Source organism: Chiloscyllium plagiosum, unplaced genomic scaffold, assembly GCF_037043375.1.
Source record: "Chiloscyllium plagiosum isolate Xiang-an unplaced genomic scaffold, Cpla_swu_hap1 HiC_scaffold_13, whole genome shotgun sequence".
Lineage (NCBI taxonomy): Eukaryota > Metazoa > Chordata > Chondrichthyes > Orectolobiformes > Hemiscylliidae > Chiloscyllium > Chiloscyllium plagiosum.
Window position 1 is genome coordinate 86,066,779 of NW_028270151.1, and position 21,870 is coordinate 86,088,648.

General features: G+C 42.0%; 1 protein-coding gene across 2 annotated transcripts in view; it reads right to left on the minus strand.

Annotated features, from left to right (window-relative positions):
* Positions 1-1,686: 1,686 nt before the first annotated feature.
* The window catches only part of thap4 (THAP domain containing 4), an 83,089-nt gene continuing 62,905 nt past the window's right edge, over positions 1,687-21,870 (minus strand). The window contains exon 6 of one of the 2 annotated variants that reach the window (XM_043701724.2): positions 1,687-2,417. In XM_043701724.2, the coding sequence (XP_043557659.2) occupies positions 2,301-2,417 (117 nt within the window). In that variant the 3' untranslated portion in view covers positions 1,687-2,300. The remainder of the gene's footprint in view (positions 2,418-21,870) is intronic. The other variant, XM_043701726.2, reaches the window with a different exon arrangement.

A 21,870-nucleotide genomic window follows, 5' to 3' on the forward strand; every position in this document is an offset into this window, starting at 1 on the left:
GAGAAGACATGAAGTTCAGTCCCCCAAAAATGTACTGAACATAGTCTGAACTCCAAATGGACCTAAGCAGGCTGTGCACATGTGAAATGCTCATTTGAATTCCATTTCCTTTATGATGGGGGCAACACTGCACGAGCTTTTCTGATTATTTCTTATACACAGCTTCTAATGATTGGTATAGCGAGAAATCTAGGTTTCTAAAGCATCTTATCACTTTGATTGCGTGTGCTCTGATTTCAATAGTTTCTTCATCATCCACTATAGGGTTTCCCAAGAGGTCAGCACTGGACTATTAACGCTATTTGGTGGTCCACACATTACTCCAATCAGGTTGGTCACTGCAGGATTATCCCACTAAACGTTATTGCATTCAGAAAAGAAAAGCAAAACTTCAAAGGACATTTATCTACAGAGGCGATGGAGAAACTTTCTATTTTGCTAAAGGTTCACAGTTTAATGCTGACATGCTGTAGCTCTGGAATCATAAGCCTACAATCACACTATTGATAGAGTACATAAATATATATAAAACCACAACTAAGCCCGCATTACCAAATCCATAACTTGGAACTCCCTCCCAAGGGTTGCATCTGTTCTTAAGGAAGGCCCAACACACAACTAAGCATTAAATACAGCTTGGCAGCACCAAACCTATTCCATTAACAAATAACAAAAAATTACTAGCATGTCAAAGAGGTCATTAGTCCTCATTATTAATTGTCAAGTTCTACAACAGTTGACACATCAGTTTGGTGAGTTTCTCAAAGATGCAACTCTCAGTAGACTTTCATGAAAATATTTTTAAAAGCTTAGGTAACAGAGGACAAAGTGGTGAAAACTCTGGGGTATTTTCAGCATATGCTTTTCTGGGAGGAATCAGTTAGTCCCTTTCAAGGCTAATCAATTCCAGTCACACACTTCTGAGGAGCTGACTGCAGTAGTGAGTTCCAGGACAGGATTACTCACTGCTCCTTCAGTTGGAGATGCCAGGAGAACTGTAGCTACTGGAGATCAGAGTCAAAACATGTGATGCTGGAAAAGCACAGCCGGTCAGGCAGCATCCGAGGAGTAGGAAAATCAACGTTTCGAGCATAAGCTCTTCATCACAAACATGAGTGGGCCCCAAAAGATCAGAAGGGGTGGGGCTTGGGGAAAGGTAGCTGGGAATGTGATGGGTAGATAAAGGTAGGGTGTTGTGATGGTGATAAGTTGGAGTGGAGGGTGGAGCAGATAGGTGGGACAGAAAGTGGACAGGTAGGACAGTTCAAGAGGGCAGTGCCGAGTTGGAGGGTTGGATCTATGATAAAGGTAGGGGGAGGGGAGATGAAGGAACTAGTGAAACTCTGGGACCAACATATTAAACAACCCCTCTGCCCTGTGACCGAACACGTCAACTCCTCCGGACACTCTGCGAAGGACTGCAAGTCCTTGACATTCTCCACTGCCAAATTTGAGCCACCCAACACCTGGTGGAAGAACACCTCTTCTTCTGCCTTGGGAGCCTCCAATCATACAGGATCAATGACAATTTCACCAGTTTCCTCATCTCCCTCCCCCCACCTTATCCCAGATCCATCCCTCCAACTTGGTACTGCCCTCTTGAACTGTCCCACCTGTCCATCTTCCTTCCCACCTATCTGCTCCACCCTCCACTCTGACCTATCACCATCACCCCCCACCTTCATCTACCTGTCGCATTCCCAGCTACCTTCCCCCCTGCCCCATGCCCCTCCCATTTCTCACTCAGCTCCCTTGGGCCTCCCACATTCCTGATGAAGAGCTTAAGCTCAAAACATCGGTTCTCCTGCTCCTTGGATGCTGCCTGACCAGCTGTGCTGAGTTGGCGATACTGCCTGAAACAAGATGACAGATCCAAGATCCAGTTTTTAAAAATCAGGAGATCGTCAGGCCCAATGTAATTTAGTGGAGGATGATATCTGGTAGGTATTCCTGAGTTACTTATTTACAATTTCGTTTTTAGTGACTGAACAAAACAAACATGAATCTTGTTCAACTAGGGGGCAGAGCAAAATAGCATTTCAGAAAGTTTCCCCGGTTACCCTGACATCCTACAAAATCAATTGCATGGAAGCATCAATAAACCTCCAAAGCACCCAGTAACAATGATTCAAATTAGAATAGTGCATTTTTTGTAAATAAACTATCAAAATTGAAAATTAAAAGCTCCAACCTATAAAGTCTTCAGGTTTATCACAAGGAGGCTGGAGTATAAACGGCGAGTATATTGAACAGTCAATGCATCTACAGACTGGAGTGAAAATTTGTATGTGAATGGACTTTTATGAACTCCGTGTGTAGGTTATGTGAAGATGCTGCAATAGAGGCTGTTGATCAGTTGCCATAGAAACTATTTGCTCCAAGTTCCCTTCTTCTGTGAGTCTGAATATCCGTGCAATCTGAAAGTAAAGAAACAAATCAAGGAAATGTTGTCTCCAAGAATGATACAGATAAATCTTGGATTACGCGTTATCCAGTAGCACAATTTGGCTATAACTTCTCTGAAGAATTAGAGAACAGTATTTTCAAGAATGTTCACCTCTGTTCGCAATAGCGGAGATCGGTTCACATGCTTTGTTCTGCAATGTCAGCTGCCGATACAGCAGCTTTCTGTGAGAGGTAATGTAGAGAGCAGCTTTCTTATATTTTTTAAATGTACTGTGTTAAATTTACTGTTGTTTCATTAATAAGTATGATGTCGATCTTCATTCAGACTGTGCTATACTTTGTAATAGACTTTTGGGCGATTTTTTTTGCTGGTCTACTCCTAACCCCACTTTTCCCATAGACGCCATTATTTGTTTTAAGTGATTTTCTACAAAGCGAGATTTCACTAGAACGTAACTACAGTGTTAGAGGAGAATGACCTGTATTTGATGAAAACAAAGAGTAACGAACATTCGACTCTAGCAATGATACAGTTCACAGCAACCATGTAGCTAATGTGAGACTTGGGTTCAGCTAGTAAGGACTTCATTGACCGCTGATGTCATCAAGTCTTGTTCCAGTAACTTGAATACATAGTCTAGCTTGGCTAAACAAAAAAAGTTAAATATTTAGTTTTAATGTTAAGCTGAGTAGGAGGGTATGCTGTGAGGAGGATGCATAGAAGGCTCTGTGAGAGCTCATAAAATTGCCTACAGTGTGGAAGCAGGCCATTCGATCCATCGAGTCCACACTGACCCTCTGAAGAGAATACCACCCAGACCACCACCACCACCACCACCCCCCCAAAGATGGTTTACCAGGCTGATTACCGGGATGGCAGGACTGACATTAGGGGGGAGACTGGATCGGTTAAGACTATATTCATTGGAGTTTAGAAGTTGAGAGGGATCTCATGGAAACCTATAAAATTCTGACAGAATTAGAAAGGATGGGTGCAGGAAGGATATTCCTATTAACCAGGACCAGGAGTCATGGTATAAGGATAGAGCATGCTTTTTAGGACTGCAATGAGGAGAAATCTCTTCACCCAGAGGATGGTGGGCCTGTGGAATTCCCAGAAAAAATATACTGAAGACTTTGAAGAAAGATGCAGATATAATTCTTATGACTAAAGGGCTCAAAGGGGATGAGGAGAAAGTGGGAACAGGGTACGGACTTGATCAGCCACTGAATGGTGGAGCAGGCAGGAAGAGCCAAATGACCTCCTCCTACTCTCTCTGTTTCTATTAAACCAAGATCCCAAATGGCTGCTTCTGTGATTCAGGTGGGCATTAAATATTTCACAACAACACTGTAACGCGAGGCAAGAGTTCTCCCAGGATCGTGAACAACATTTCACCCGCAACCAATGCCATCACAAAAAAGATTAAATGACTATTCCTTCAGTGGTTGTGAAACATTTTAGGCCTTTTACCTGTTCAGCCTAGTGGGCGGCACGGTGGCACAGTGGTTAGCACTGCTGCCTCACAGCGCCTAAGACCCGGGTTCAATTCCCGCCTCAGGCGACTGACTGTGTGGAGTTTGCACATTCTCCCCGTGTCTGCGTGGGTTTCCTCCGGGTGCTCCGGTTTCCTCCCACAGTCCAAAGATGTGCAGGTCAGGTGAATTGGCCATGCTAAATTGCCCGTAGTGTTAGGTAAGGGGTAAATGTAGGGGTATGGGTGGGTTGCGCTTCGGCAGGTCGGTGTGGACATGTTGGGCCGAAGGGCCTGTTTCCACACTGTAATGTAATCTAATCTAATCTAATGTAATCTAAAAAAAAAACTGCGACAAAGGGTTAACATTATATATTGCGTAGCCATGTGCTGGAATAATTTTCAGTCAATGCACTCAGCATGGAGTTCAGCTGAACAAGCAGCACTATCTCCACAAAGCTAAAAGCTTCTCATTCAAGCTGAAAATCTTGCTCAGCAACACACACTATCAAAAGAAATAGGAGATTTAATCTATCACAGCCATTCCATCGTTCAACAAGATCAGGGCTGACCTGATTGGTCAAACATCACTTTGTTTATTACTGTAGTCATGATTTGGAGGTGCCGGTGCTGGATTGGGGTGGACAAAGTTAAAACTCTTTCTCTTAAGTGCTTACTATCTGACCCCAATTCTATAAAAATATGCAGTTCCAGTAAGACACTTATTAAAATTACATTAACTTAATCTCAAAACTACACTGTCTTTGTCTTCCCCGCCGTCTTCAAATTTCCTGCTGCTGATCCCACTGGGTCGTTTCCTTTCTTTTCACTGTGAATAGGCTTTACATGAAAAGGTATCTTTGAGAGAGAGGGTTTTTTTCTGATTTCTTTAAGAGCACAATGTTAGATGGCAGTTAACTCTCCCGACAGTTTCTCTCTCTTCAGCAGTTGCTCTCTGACCAATTTTCAAAATGCCTGTGTTCTTAAATTCACCAACATCGGATTGTCTCATTGATTCAATGTTGGCAAAACAATAAACTCAAATGGGTTTTAGTATCCTGGAGCAGAATTTAAACTGATTGGTTAAATTCAAATTGTTGTCAAAACAGCCATCAAAACTCAGATATCCATTTCACAGCCAAATGTTAAATACTTTGAATTTTCCAGTACACGCTGGGACTGCCATTCAATCATATACAGAGGTGCTTGTCATCTCTCAGCTCAGAACAGCATTCACTCTCTCTTAAAGATACAGTACACACCTTCAACTTCATAACACTATCTTGTCTGTTTGTATGTGTGCATCAGGAGGCATTTATGAAGGGTTTTATAAGATGTTAGAGGTTTAACTGAGGAGAGTTGTATGCTGACAGTTCATAATTGTTTACTTGCAGCTGGAATCAATTCATTCGCAATAAATAGTAATTTTTTAAGTACAGAAATTGGTTCCATGCTTTCTGTCTATGTGTCCAAAAGTCAGGAAAATTGGGGAAATTCTATATAGTCATAAAAATATAACATATAACGGGAATAACAGGGCTCAATTTCCAACATACTACCTTAAGTGGGTGATTGGAAACCCTCAAGATTCCAGCACTGATCTCTGCTGTTCACTAGTTACTGTTGGCCAAATAGAAAATGCTCTGTCCACATTACTCTATCAAACCACAACACCATGAGCTCTCATCTTGTGTAATCCGATATGTGACAACTTAATGAATGCCTTTTGGAAATCCTAATACAACTTTTAAGTTACAGCCAAGATTTCAAATATTTCCTCTTCATCAATTTTTAGCATATCCAATATCTTAACTATCTCATTTCACAATGACTTTTCTCCATTTTGGGGTAGCACAGTGGTTAGCACTAATACCTCATCGTGCCATGGGCCCGGGTTCAATTCCATCCTCAGCCAACTGTCCATGTGGAGTTTGCACATTCTCCCAGTGTCTGTGTGGGTTTCTCCCACAGTCCAAAGATGTGCAGATTGCCATGCTAAATTGTCCATAGTGTCCAGGGATGTGCTGGCTAGGTGGATTAACCATGGGAAATGCAGGTTACAGGGATAGCAGGTGAGTCTGGGTGGATTGCTCTTTGGAGGATTGGCATGGACTTGATGGGCCAAACAGCCTGTTTCCACACTGTAGAGATTCTGTGATCTCAATTGATAAAGTCAAATGCAAAGTATTCATTTCCTCAGTCATGAATTTCTATCCCTAATAAGTCCCACTCCTTTTACTATTTTTTAAATTACTTCCATGCTGAAAGATGATGTTTGGATTTTCTTTTATGCTAGCAGACAAAATATCCCTCAATATATTTCTTATTTAATTTCTCTCAAGAACATTCTATATTCAGTCTGCTTCTCAAGTTGAATTATCAGTTTGACATCACTTTTTCTGCTTTATTGCTCGGTATCTTGTTTGTCAAGGGGCTTTCCTTATCCTATCTTTGCACCTATTTGGGATGTACCACAACTGTATCCATGTCATCTCCTTTTGAAAGGCAGCCCACTGTTCTCTGTGTTTTCTGGTAATCTTTGATACCAGTTTGCCAGAGTGAGGTTTGTTCCAACTGAAATTGGCCTAGCTCTGAATTTTTCTTATTCTGATTTGCTCCTTGTTCTTTTCCATGGCAAATCTAAACTTTATGGTACAATAATCACTGTCCCCTAAATGTTCACCCACTGATACCTAACTCACTTGACCCACCTCACTCGCTGGGATTTATCACTGCTTGAACAACACAGATGGTCAATACATGGCACTACCAACTGCATGCATAATAACGAACAAAATCCAATCTAAGCTTCCGAGAATTCATGGAGTAATTTTTGCCAGCAATGAGCAGCAGGAGACTGTTACAGAAGTTTCAGTATTCACAGTTAAAGTGAGAGATCGCAGACTCTTGATCCTACAGTTAACAAAAGCTCTCCACCTCAATCTTCCCCTCTTATTTTACAGCTTCTGTCAAATTTGCTCAATGGCAACTATTTGCAAGATCTGATCAGATTTTCAAAGGTTTGCAAACTTGCTTTCTGATCATAGAGTGATAAGTTGTCACAATTAGAAGTTCAAATGTCTAAAGCAGGCAAGGATGTGTACTGGAGTTCAGTTTTTCTTGGAAGATAAGCATTTCCTGTTTGTGCATCTTAATACAAAAGCTGCTACTCATAATAGATGTTTTCAAAGGGAATGTAAAAGACAATTAGCCTCAATGTCTGCAGGCTAGGAGGTTGAGTAGAAACAAAATCAGTGGAGACCGTCTCTCTGGGCTTTCACTGGAAATAGATATTGGCCATGCAAGTGTCAATTTCACCCACAAAACCCATCTCCATCCCTCTTCACCCACCCCATGGATGAGAAACCAACAAAATATTTGCTAACTAGATGCCAAGATGAATAATTAGATGTGAGAGAGATACTAGAGGGCTACAGTCGTAAGAATCATAATCAGCAATCAACTACATCCCGGTCAAAAGAAAAGTGATGGAATATTTCAGGACCAAAGCGTGAAATTGACTTTAGTGATGAAGTTACAACCCTATGAGCTGTCAGTCTAATGAGACAGGGATACTGAAGGGAATAAAAAACTCACCGAATGGTGCAGTATAAAGCATTTTAGTTATCAAGGTAAACTGAGAGCATTGGGAGTCCGTGTAGTCAAGGAACCCAAAACCACTCAAGGTAAGTGATTTCCCAAACTAGATTTGATTATCTGGCTTCAGAGGAGGTGGTGAATATTATTTGAGACAAGATATCACAATTGCATCTGATAGGCTGAGTGGGCCATAAAGTCTTTACATGTCTACATGTGCCTCTGCATTTTCATAGCACATTCCAAAAAGAACACAGTAAGCCTACAAATAGCTGAGGGGAATAAAAAAGAATTGCATGATATTCGATGTTAAGGGATAGGGAGATGCCAATCAGGAAACCTGCAGGCTATAACTTTGGACTTCTCACACCATCTAAAAAGTCAGACAGGTCCTTGATTCAACAGATTAACTAAAAAAATCAAATGCTGAAAGTTGAGCCCAGATTAGTTGGGTTTGAAACCACACCCTTCTGATGCAGAGGTACAAGCACTCTGAACCTAGGCAGGCAAGTAAAAGCAAATGCATTAAATATTTATCTTTAGTTTCATTTCGCTATATATTGTGAAGGTCAGTAGACTTAATGGTACAACAGAAGAGTACCCCTGTGTGAACTCTGCTCAGGATTAACTAAAAAAAAGAGTAAGCCCAAAGCTATAATTGTGCACTGGAACAATGTGCGGTGCTAGGTTTCATATCTGTCATTGTAATCTCCACCTGCTCACCTCACTGTGAGGAAAGGCCTGCCATTGGACTAATCAACTTAAGCTAGGATGTTGCTGCAGATAACTATCTACCCACATAACACAGAACGAAACTTAAGGGTAACATTTTCCACTAAGATCACGGATATGTTTTTCCTACACAACTGCGTCATTTTTGTTGCACGGTGTAGAATTATTTGTGGAATTGACCTGAACCAGACCAACAAACATCCCACAGCATCTTTATAAATACTGTTCCCATGTCGTAAAACAGTTCAGTTGGAGCAGGGCCATGGTAGACTGCAGCAACGTTACAAACCAGCACATAATACAATGCTTTGTGTTTACATCGTACCTTCAGCTGTGAGATTAAGTTGTTTTAGTTGTTGGACTGTGTACTGAAAGTGTAAAAAAAAAACTACTATAGTAATAAAAAGGAAAATAAAACAGGTGAAACTAAATGATGCATATGAGACAACATTATTGGAACAGAGTACAGACAAATTAGGTTGTGGGTTTGGGGGAACTCAGCACAGTAACAGCTTTGGACTGATCCAGCGACAGCTTAACACAGACCCTGTGAACAAAATGTGAATAGAACTTTCCAAGAGCTGACTGAAATGTCTCTATCATCTTTGTCACCCATTCTGTCAAAACAACATAACTAAACTACATTCAGAGACACTGAAGGAAATAATTTTAAAACAAAGGAAAGATAGAATTTAACCAATCTGCTAGTGAAGTAAAGACCATCCATTACTTTGCAGACAACATTGTGAGAAAATTGATAGAAATCAAAAGTATAGTCAGAACAACTATCTATTTTTGTGGTCTGGACTGGTGATACGTATGTGTTTTGCCTGGTTATATTTTTTCCACACCCATAGTATTTGTGACAACTGTGTATCTGTGATATTTGTAAGTATATGCATATTTAGGGTAAAATAAAGTTTAATAGTAATTTAGTAATTAATGGCCACCTTTATCATTTGTTAAAGTGCCTGCACTAATAGAATTACTTTTCCTGTTCACTTTGAAACCTGGTGTTTATTATTTTTATGTTCCAAATTGCAGTCAGTGAGTCAGGTAAATTAAAATTTGTGATTTAATTACATTCATACACATTTGTCATTCGATGTGGAATACTGGGGCTCAATTTTTTAAGTGCACTCTGCCCAAATGAGTCATAACAAAATACAGTTAATCGACTTGCAAAAGTAATAGGTACAGCCTTGGGCTGTTTGTAAATAAGGATAAGTATTTGGCTATCAATGTCTCAGAGATGGTTGTGGGTGAAGTGAGAACTGGTACGAATGAGTTTAGTTTGTGAGGTTGGAGATGCACACATGACAAGGATAATACTGCAGAAACTGCATCTGAAGGTGACAAACGTCAGACGTGCTCAGCACAGGATCAATCAAAATACTTAGTGTACACTGCTAACCTCAACGCATGCGCGCGAGAGAGAGGGGTGAGAGTGACCAAGAAAGGTGACAGTGAATGAGAGAGAGAGGTGAGAGTGGGTAAGAGTGTGAGCGAGAAAGAGAGAGAAGTGAGAGTGAGAGAGATGAGAGTGAGCAAGGGAAAAAGAGAGGGGGAGAGAGAGAGAGACGTGAGAGTGAGGGAGAGTGAGCGAGAGTTGAGCATGCTTAAATTATGGAGAAACAGTTATAGAACATAGAACAATACAGCACAGAACAGGCTCTCGATGTTGCGCCAACCTGTAAACTGTTCTAAGCTCATCCTCCTCCACTATCCCATCATCATCCATGTGCTTATCCAAGGATTGTTTAAATCTCTCTAATGTGGCTGAGTTAACTACATTGGCAGGCAGGGCATTCCACACCCTTACCACTCGCTGAGGAAAGAATCTGCCTCTGACATCTGTCTTAAATCTATCACCCTTCAATTTATAGCTATGCCCCCTCATACAAGCTGACATCATCATCCTAGGTAAAAACAAAAAGAGTCTCACTGTCTACCCTATCTAATCTTCTGATCATCTTAGCCTTCTTCTTTCCAATGAGAACAGATCCAAGTCTCTCAGCCTTTCCTCATAAGACCTTCAGACCCTCCAGACCAGGCAACATCCTGGTAAATCTCCTCTGCACCTTTTCCAATGCTTCCACATCCTTCCTGTAATGGGGCGACCAGAACTGTACACAATATTCCAAGTGTGGCCACTCTAGCGTTTTGTATCGTTGCAGCACGACATTACGGCTCCGGAACTCAATCCCTCAGCCAATAAAACCTAACACACCGTATGCCTCCTTAACAGCAACTTTCAGGGATCTATGTACTTGGACTCCAAGATCCCTCTGCACATCCACACTACCAAGAATCTTTCCATTGACCTCGTATTCTTCCTTCCTGTTATTTTCCCAAAGTGAATCACCTCTCATTCATCTGCATTGAACTCCATTTGCCACCTCTCAGCCCAAATCTGCAGTTTATCCAAGTCCCCCTGCAACATTCTTCCACGCTGTCCACTACTCCACAGAACTAGGCCATTTGTCCCAATGAACATGTCCTGCATATTGCTTCCAGTTAGTCCCACATTCATCACGATTTTCTTCCATAGCTCTGGAATCTTTTCAGTACTGAATCTCTTTCCACCAACCTTACAGGCAATCCATTTCAGATCCTTAATATGCATAAAATGATTCCTTGTCTCTCGTCTGTTTTTCCCTCCAATTACTTCAAATCTGCTTCTGGTTATAACCCTCCCCCAACAGTGAACGGTTTCCTTATTTATTGTACAAGGATTATGAATGCTTCTGAAGTCACAGACGAGGGGACAAAACTTTAAGAGGGCTTGTACTTGTAATGCAATTTTATACAACACCAATGCTCCCTCAGGGTAAGGGCTGGTCCAGGACAGAAACAGGAGAGTAGCGAAAGCTGGAAGAGGTGAAAGATCGGAAGACAATACCTGAGGCTGTACCATTGCTTTAAATGACCTTTCTGTCATCATAAGTCAGAAGGAGTAACTTTTGCAACTCCTCAGATAATGATGCAGCCCAAGCTCACTGGGAGCAAGACATGAACGAGTGGGGTTTGGGCAAGTAACATTCATACTGAGTGAGTCCCAGGCACTCAATCTTCAATGAGAGAAAATTTAACCATCTTCCCTTTACATTCAATAGTATTACCACCACTGTGTCCACCATTACATCAGGGCTGGGTGGGGAGACAGAGAAAAGAGAGAGAGAATGGAAGCCTAACTGCAGAAGGCACACAAACAATGCCTCCACAAAAATGTATTGGAGGCTGCGAATCCAACAGCGACTAGCCTCCCTCCTGACTTTCCACTGTTTATCAAGTCAGGAGTGTTAGAATATTCTCCACTTGTCTGGATGTACACTTCCACCAATGAGAAGTTTGACATCATTCAGGACAAAGCAGTCTGCTGGACTGGCACCACATCCACCACCGTCAACATTCACTTTCCCCAATGTACAATGGCAGCAGTATCCACAAGATGCACTACCAGATCAGAGTCAGAGTCAGAGTCAAAGAGTGCGTTACTGGAAAAATAAAGCCGGTCAGGCAGCATCCGAGGAGGAGAGTTGACCTTTTGAGCATAAGCTCTTCATCAGGAATATGGTGGGGGCGGCAAGGGGGCTGAGAGGTAAATGGAAGGAGTGGGACTGTGGGAAAAGGTAGCTGGGAATGCAATAGGTAGAAGGTGGGGGGTGATGGTGATAGGTCGGAGCAGAGGGTGGAGCAGCTAGGTTGGGAAGGAAGATGGACAGGTTGGACAGTTCAAGAGGGCTGTGCGGAGTTGGAGGGTGGATCTGGGATAAGGTAGGGGGAGGGGAGAGGAGGAAACTGGTGAAATCCACATTGATCCTGGTGTGGTTGGAGGGACTTAAGGCAGAAGATGAGGCGGTGTCCCTCCAGGTGTTGGGTGGGTAGAATTTGGCGGAGGCGGAGGCAGGCAAGGCTTGCATTTCCTTGGCGAGGGGGGGGGTTGAAGTCCTCACTTACTACCAGATCAGCAACACGCTAAGGTTTCTGCAACTGCACTTACCAAATTTGTTAGTGTCTGATAGAACAAGTAACTACAAGCCCCTCTCCAACTTGCACGCCACCCTGATACTGCATTATATTGTCATTTCTTTGTTACGTCAAAATTCCTGGATGTCCACACTCAACAGGACCACATTTATCACACTTTATAAACTGAAGAACAATAATGACTGATGTTAGGAATCAATGGAGTAACATGTTGGAAACCAAGGCCTGCTAGTCCCAGAGTTGACATAGAAGTCGCTTTTTTTTTTAAAAAGAAATATACAAAATTCTCAAGCTACCGGAGTTTCAGACCACGTTGATTGAAAGCAAGGGCCATGTTTCTATGCTTATATACTACTACTTACAGGTAATTAGATTCTAGCCCAAGTGAATCATTAAACTAAGTAAACTCGACAAATTAAAACTCAACCCCTTTTAAACTCTTCCATACACACACACATGCAGGAGGAAGAAATGACAAGACAGAAAACTGGAAAAATAACAGCTCTGTGGTCTTTATTCACAAGATCTATTGGGTTGGCTCTTGCTGACCCGAAGAGTTCTCCTTGGCCTTTTTCTGAATGCCTCTGCTGGTTCACACTTTTTCCACTTACATTTCTGACTTATCCAATTCAAAGTCACAACTTACAGCATTTGCTGAAGGAAACATAAGCTGGCTTTCTTCAGGATTGAAGTGGCTTATTGCAGAGAACTATGAGTGTGCATGTAGACCTGCTGGCTTCTCTTCTGGTCTGACTAGCTTCTCTGTCTTATTCACAGCTCAAGCTATTCAGCTCTCTGACAAGCAATTGCATCGCTGTTAGAAGTTGGTTATCTTTATGATTTGTAATCGGTACCGAGTTCACAAACCAATCAATCAATCAGCCTCACTTGTAAAAAACCCCTTAACTGCACATTGCTGGAACCAACATTTATACCATTAGGATTCGCAACCAATTTGTTTTTAAAACATGCATCTATTCCTGTAAATGCCTGGTTTTCTAAACATTTCTTTCTCATTTTAGTCCATGATTTTAAAAAACACAAAATAAAAAGACACTGAGTTGACACTGATCTGTGACACTGATATATGAAGGGGCATCCCAGTGCTTTGGAACAGCTGTTTTACTACATTAGGCATCTGTAACAAGTCTTGCTGCAGATTTTACACATGGACACAGTATGGGCTTTGATGAACATGGTTTTACAATGGAAACTTGGTAAAGCTGCTGCAATCAAGAGTAATGCTGGAATGTATCACCTTGGAATATTACCAATAATTTCCACAGTCCCTTTACTGAACAGACAATCAGTTAACAGACTTTGCTAGGAGTTGGTATTTTATAAAGTAAATTATGCACATTAAGTGCATTAAGTGTCTGCATTGTTGAATATTTCAGGTCCAGACAAGCCCCGTGCTAAGACTCGAGCCCAGGAATTAAATTCACACTTAAGGCAGCTTTGAGAGATTGTTTCATGAATAGTTGTTCAAAAAAAAAGCACTGTCTGCTGGATCAGAAGAACAAGTAATCCAACTGCAATGTTTGAAGCACAGTGGAAAGTTTTGTTCGCTGACACTCCTCCCCCAACTAACAGATTATTAGGCCATTCTTCACAATGCAGTTGAAAAAGGATTCTGTTGTGCACTAATGGAATGTCTGGTTCACACAAACAGTCAGTAATTCAAAAACAATTCACTGGCGACAATCTTGTGATGTATTTTGGGTGTCGTGGGGAATGGGATTCTTGAACCGGAGTTCTGTTCTCCTCTTAGTTCCTTTCTCCTCTTGGTTCACTTTTTTTTTTAATGAAAGGACACAGTGAATGGGAAAGGTTGGGCTGGACAGCCAGGGCAGCCTGTCCTGCCTCAAACCATAGGAGCACCCTTTTGGCAAGTTAGGTATCATTTGTGGTAAACTGCCAATAAAAATGGGGGAAAATACAAATGTTCACAGAATATGATGAAAGTGATCAAAGCAAACTATTGTTCCAAGTGCTCAACTTCTTGAAGCCAATATTATGCCAGGGTCTAAATGTAGTTTCAGCTGTCTCAATTCACGGCATGTGTGGCATTTAGCGCTGTGTTACTCAGGCAAATGTTTCTGTATACTTCAGAAACAAACACAGAAATTGCTGGAAAAGCTCAGCAGGTCTGGCAGCATCTGTGCAGAGAATTCAGAGTTAATGTTTCAGGTCTGGTGATCTTTCCTCAGAACAGATGGTAACTAGAAAAATTTTTTTTTTATGCAGCAGTTAGAGTCGGGGGTGGGTGTAGGAGTAAACAATAGGTGGGGATACAGCCCAAAGAGAGAAGAACAGTAGGACAGACAAAGGAGTTGGTAACAATCTGACTAGGACAGTGAATAGCCGTTAATGGAAACTGTTAGTGGCTAACAATGGGTTGTGTGTAATAGTAGTACGATCACAAGTCAAAAGAAGTGGCACTGGAAAAGCACACCCGGTCAGTCGGCATTTCAAGTTTTAGCCCTTCATCAACAATGTTGGAATGGGGGGTGCTCCGATTTCCTCCCATAGTCCAAAGAAATGCTGGTTAGGTGAATTGGCCATGCTAAATTGCCCACAGTGTTCAGGGATGTGCAGGCTAGATGCATTAGTTAGGGGAAATATAGAGTGTAGGGAAATGGGTCTGGGTGGGATACTCTTTGCAGAGTTAGTATGGACTTGTTGAGCCCAATGGCCCCTTTCCACACTGCAGAGATTCTAACTCATGTAGGCCTTTAACTCTATGTCCTAGCCCCCATCCCCTCATACCAGGCCTCGTGATCCTAGTCTATGCTTTGTTTCCCCAATGTAAAGGAGACCACATTGTGAGCAGCAAGTGCAGTGTGTGATATGCAGGTAAAGTGGTGCTTCACCTGGAAGATATTTTTGGGCCTTTGGATACGGAGGATGGAGGTGGTGAATGGGCAGGTGCTTACACCTTTCTTGATTGCAGAGGAAGGTGCCATGAGCCTGTTGGAGGGGCTGTTGGGAGTGAAGGACGAGTTGACCAGGGTGTTCCGGAGGGAATGGTTTCTGCAGCAAATGGACAAGGGAGGGGAGGGGAATGTGTGCCTGGTGATGGAATCTCGCTGGAGGTGACAGAAATGGCAGCTAATGATTTCCTGGATATGGATGCTGGTGGGATGGTAGGTAAGGACCTGGGGAGCCCTATTGCTTTTCCAAGAGGGAGGAGCAGGGGTGAGGGCCAAAGTGCGGGAGATGAGTCAGACCTGGTTGAGGGCCCTGTCAACAAAGATGCTGGGGAATCCTCGATTGAAGAAGAAGGTGGACATTTCGGGGGCTGCCTTGTCAAAGTTGGCATCATCAGAACACGCAGTGGACACGGAGGAACTGAGAGAATGGAATATAGTCTATACAGGAAGCAGGGTGCGAGGATGTACAGTCAGTGTTTCTGTGTACTTAACGCTCATAGTAAAATGAACAGTTTGCTAAATTCAACAATATTCTAGGAATTTTGGATAATGTACAAATGCATTTACAAGGGTAAACACAGCCATGAATATTAAAAAACACCAATAAATCCAGTAAGGAATTCAGGAAAAATCTCTTTCCTCAGTGGTCAGTATGTGGAAGTTGCTGTGACATTTAGTTGTGGAGGCAAACAGCACATTTGAAAATAGGAATAGGATGAAGCCATTCAGCCCATCAAACCTGCCCCGCCATTTAATATGGCCACAGCTCATTGAACATTTCAATGTCGTATACCCATCCCAATCCCATAACCTAGTACAAACACTGGTAATCAGCAATCTCTATTTTCAACATACTCAAAGACTGAGTCTCCATAGTCATCTGTAGTAGAAACTTTCAAGGGTTCACAACAATAAGTAAAATAATTTCTCCTCACCTTAGATCTAAGTACAACCCCTTTATTTTCAAATTATGTCCCCAAACAGGGGAAAGGTCATAACTGCATTAATCCCTTTAAGCATTTTGTAGGTTTTAATAAGATCACCTCTCAATTGTTTTGAAGCTCTGGGTAAACCAGACATGCATTCTCCAATCTCTCTTCATAGGTGAGTCCTGCCATCTCAGAAAAACGTCACATGAACTGCAGACCTACTCCAAGTGTAGTCTAACTAAGCTTATATACAACTGAAGCAAGTTGTTATATACAACTGATGCATTCAAATCTTCATTCAATGAAGGCTAACATTCTACAGCCTTCAGTGATCTATTGACAAGGATAGCCAAGTCCTTTTGCACGTTTACACTTTCCAACTTAGAGTCATACGCTCACAGAGATGTACAGCACGGAAACATACCCTTCAGTCCAACTCGTCCGTGCCGACAACATATCCCAACCTAATCTAGTCCCATCTGTCAGCACCCGGCCAGTTTCCCTTTAAACCCTTTGTATTCATATCCCATCTAGATGCCTCTTAAATGTTGCAATTGTACCAGCCTCCACCACTTCCGCTGACAGCCCATTCCACACACCCACCACCCTCTGCATGAAAACGTTGCCCCTCAGGTCCCTTTTATATCTTTCTCCCTCACCCTAAACCTGTGCCCTCTAGTTCTGATTCCCCCATCCCAGGTAAGAGATTTTGTCTATTTACCCTATCCATGCCCCTCTATAAGGTCACCCCTCAGCCTCTGAGGCTCCAGGGAAAACAGCCCCAGCCTGTTCAGCCTCTCCCTGTAGCTCAAATCCTCTAACCCTGGCAACATCCTTGTAAATTTTTTCTGAACACTTTCAAGTTTCACAACATCCTTCCAATAGGAAGGAGACCAGAATTGCAAGCAATATTCCAATTGTGGCCTAACCAATGTCCTGTACAGCCACAGCATGACCTTCCAACTCCTGTACTCATTACTCTGACCAATAAAGGAAAGCATACCAAATGCCTTCTTCACTATCCTACCTACCTGCGACTCCACTTTCAAGGAGCTATGAACCTGCACTCCAAGGTCTCTCTAAAGCACACTCCATAGGACCTTACCATTCAGTGTATAAAACCTGCTAAGATTTGCTTTCCCAAAATGCAGCACCACACATTTATCTAAACTAAACTCCATCTGCCACTCCTCAGCCCATTGACCCATCTGATCAAGATCCCATTGCAATCGGAGGTAACATTCGCTGTCCACTACACATCCAATTTTGGTGTCATCTGCAAACTTTCTAACTATACCTCTTAAGCTCCCATCCAAATCATTTACATAAATGATGTAAAGTAGTGGACCCAGCACCGATCCTTGTGGCACTCCACTGGTCACAGGCCTCCAGTCTGAAAAACAACCCTCCACCATCAACCAGTTCTGTATCCAAATAGCTAGTTCTCCCTCTATTCCATGTGATCTAACCTTGCTAGCCAGTCTCCCATGGGGAACCTTGTTGATCGCCTTACTGAAATCCATATAGACCACATCCACTGCTCTGCCTTCATCAATCCTCTTTGTTTCTTCTTCAAAAAACTCAATCAAGTTTGTGAGACATGATTTCCCACGCACAAAGCCATGTTAACTATCCCTAATCAGTCTTTGCCTTTCCAAATACATGTACATCCTGTCCCTCAGGATTCCCTCGAACAACTTGCCCACCGCCAACGTCAGGCTCACTGCTCTATACTTCCCTGGCTTGTCCTTACAACCCTTCTTAAACAGTGGCACCACATTAGCCAACCTCCAGTCTTCCGGCACATCAACCTGTGACTATCGATGATACAAATATCTCAACAAGAGGCCCAACAATCACTTCTCTAGCTTCCCACAGAGTTCAAGGGTACATCTGATCAAGTCCTGGGGCTTTATCCACTTTTAAGTATTTCAAGACATCCAGTACTTCCTCCTCTATAATATGGACATTTTTCAAGATGTCACCATCCATTTGCCTACATTCTATATCTTCCATGTCTTTTTCCACAGTAAACAGTAAATATCTCCCCTATCTCTTGCTGCTTCACACAAAGGCTGCCTTGCGGATCTTTGAGGGGCCCTATTCACTCCCTCGATACCCTTTTGTCCTTAATGTATTTGTACAAACCCTTTGGATTCTCTCAACTCTATTTGCCTAAGCTATCTCATGTCCCCTTTTTTCCCTCCTGATTTGCTTCTTAAATAAACTCTTACTGCCTTTATACTCTAAGGATTCACTCGATCTATCCTGTCTATACCTGACATATGCTTTCTTCTTTTTCTTAAATTTCTTTAGTCATCCAGCATTCTCTATACTCATCAGCATTTTCTTTCACCCCAACAGGAATATTCTGTCTTTGGACTCTCGTTATCTCATTTCTGAAGGCTTCCCATTTTCCAGCCGTCCCTTTACCTGCGAACATCTGCCCCCAATCAGCTTTTGATAGGCCAATTTTGACAGTATTAGGCAAGAACTTTCTCTAATTTAGAACTTCAACTTTTAGATCTGGTCTATCCTTTTTCATCACTATTTTAAAACTAATAGAATTATGGTCGCTGGCCCCAAAGTGCTCCCCCACTAACACCTCAAGTCACCTGCCCTGCCTTATTTCCCAAGAGTAGGTCAAGTTTTGCACCTTCTCTAGTAGGTACATCCACATATTGAATCATGCTTGTACATGCTTTTAACAAATTTCTCTCCATCTAAACCCTTAACACTATGGCAGTCCCAGTCTATGTTTGGAAAGTTAAAATCCCCTACCATAACTAGCCTATTTTTCTTACAGATAAATGAGATCTCCTTACAAATTTGTTTCTCAATTTCCCTCTGACTATTAGGGAGTCTATAATACAATCCTAATAAGGTGATTATCCCTTTCTTATTTCTCAGTTCCACCCAAGTAACTTCCATGGATGTATTTCAGGGAATATCCTCCCTCAGTACAGCTGTAACGCTATCCCTTCTCAAAAACATCACTCCCCCTCCTCTCTTGCCTCCCTTTCTGTCCTTCCTGGATCATTAAGCTGCCAATCCTGTCTATCCCTATCCCATGTTCCTAACCATGCCCAGAGTTCATCTGCCTTCACTGTTAGGCCACTTGCATTGAAAGAAACGTAGTTTAATTAATCAGTCCTACCTTGTTCTCTGCTTTGTCCCTGCCTGCCTGACTGTTTGAGTGGTTTCTTTTCTCAACTGTACCAGTCTCAGATTGATCTCTTACCTCACTATCTCTGTAGGTTCCCCCCTTGTTTGAAATGGGGATAGCTACAGAAGACTCCTGCACGACCTGCCTACCTCTCTTACCTCTCCTGGAATTAACCCATCTTTCTGCCTGTATCTGCGACTTTTCTCCCTTCTTATAACTGCCATCCATCACATCCCCTTGCTCTTATAAATTTCTCATTACCTCTAACTGTTGCTCCAACCTATCCATTCTACCTGATAGGATTTAACCAACGGCATTTATTGCAGATATAATCCTCAGTAACACATAAACGCTCCCTAAACTCTCTCATCCGACAAGAAGAACATTTCACTCTACTAAGGGGCATTTTTGCTTCTTCCAACCTGCAGACCCAGAAAATAGCCCATCTTTCCATTTAAGAAATACTCTGTACATTGGTTTCTCCTACCAAAGTGGATAGCCTCTCACTTTTCCACGTTATATTCAATTTTCCATATTTTTACTTATTTAACAAACTTGTTCAAATTCTGCTAAAGCCACTTTACATCAACCTTACAATGCACATCCTTCTTTAGCTTTGTACCATTTGCAAACTTGGAGATGTTATATTTGGTCCCCATTGCCAAATCATTGATAAATAATTGTATGTAGTGGACAGCAAGTCCCAAGTACTCACCCTTGTGATATCCCACTCAACACAGCTTGCCAACGCCAGAATGACCCATTTCTTCCTTCTCTGTTTTCTATCAGTTGGCCAATCATTAATCTATGCCAGGACATTGCTTCCTATCCTGTATGTTTTAATTTTTCTCAGCAGCCTCCTAATGCAGACTTTATCAAAAGCTTTCTGAAAATCCAAACATTCCACATCCAGAAGATCTCCTTTCACAATTTTGTTAGTAACATAATCTAAAATCTCCCAACAGTTCATTAGAGATGATTTCCCATTCACACATCCATGGCTGATTATGCCCAATCAGACCATTATCAACCAGATGTCGACTTGTTCTATCTTTTAAAATAGATTTTGTCATTTTCCCTATCACTGACATAAAGCAGTTGACAGTTCCCTACTTTCTCTTTCAATCCCTTCTAAAATAGTGGAGTGACATTTACTCCTTTCCATTCAGCAGGAATCTTTCCAGAATCTATAGAATTTTGGAAGACAATCACCAATGCATTGAATATTTCTACATGTTCAGCTCATTGGGATGAAGACAATCAGACACTGAGCATTTAAACTTGAGCCCTGTTAATTGCTCCTGTACAATTTTTTTCTATATTTCCTTAAACTCCTCATTGTGGGCGGCACGGTGGCACAGTGGTTACCACTGCTGCCTCACAGCGTCAGAGACCCGGGTTCAATTCCCGCCTCAGGCGACTGACTGTGTGGAGTTTGTATGTTCTCCCAGTGTCTGCGTGGGTTTCCTCCGGGTGCTCCGGTTTCCTCCCACAGTCCAAAGATGTGCAGGTCAGGTGAATTGGCCATGCTAAATTGCCCATAGTGTTAGGTAAATGTAGGGGTATGGGTGGGTTGTGCTTCAGCGGGTCGGTGTGGACTTGTTGGGCCGAAGGGCCTGTTTCCACACTGTAATGTAATCTAATGTAATCTAATATAATCATTCTCCCTAGCCACTGGAACTCTACATCTGGAAAATTGTTTGTGTCCTCTGCAGTGAAAAGAGGGATTTAAATGTAAGCGAGATAAGTGGTAGTGAAAGGAACACAAGGATAGACTGCTAATGTGAGATAAAGTAAGATGGAAAGAAGTCTAAAGACCATAAAATGTAGGAGCAGTATGCCATTCAGCCTAGCCGTTCAATGACATCATGACTGATTTGATAATCCTCAACTCCACTTTCCTGCCTTTTGCTTATAACACTTGCCTGTACATCTTAGTCTCGAATATATTTAATGACCCAGCCTTGAGAATCATCTGCAATAAACTGATCCACAAATTCATGACCCTCAAAAGAAGAAATTCCTCATCTGTCTTAAATATTTACTGAAATTCTGCCCTCTGGTCCTAAACTCTTCCACAAGAAAAAACAGCCTCTCCATATCTACACTGTAAAGTCCCCAAAAAGCCTTGCATACTTCAATAAGGTCGCCTCTCATTCCAATGCATGTAGGCTCAAGTAGTCAACCTCTCCTAAGATAGCACTTCCATACCTGGTGTCAGCCTATGAAATCATGGACTTCCAGCATATCTTTACTTCGATAAGGCACCCAAACTATTTACAGTATTCCAGTTGTGTTCTGACTAGTGTTTTATATACTTTCAGCAAAATCTCCCTAATTTTACACTCCATTCCCTTTGAAATAAATGCCAACATTTCATTTGCCTTCGATATGACCTGCTGAACTTGGATGCTAATTTTTTGTGATTCATGCACAAGGTTTCCCAAATGCCTCTCTTCTATCACTTTCTGCAGTCTTTCCCCATTTAAACAATACTGAGCTCCTGTATTCTTCCTGCCAAAGTGCATTATCTCACATTTCTCCACATATATTCCATCTGAAAAATTTCTGCTCATTCACTTATCTCCCTCACATGGAGCATAAACACTGGCCTAGGCCCATTAGGTTGAATGGCTTGCTTC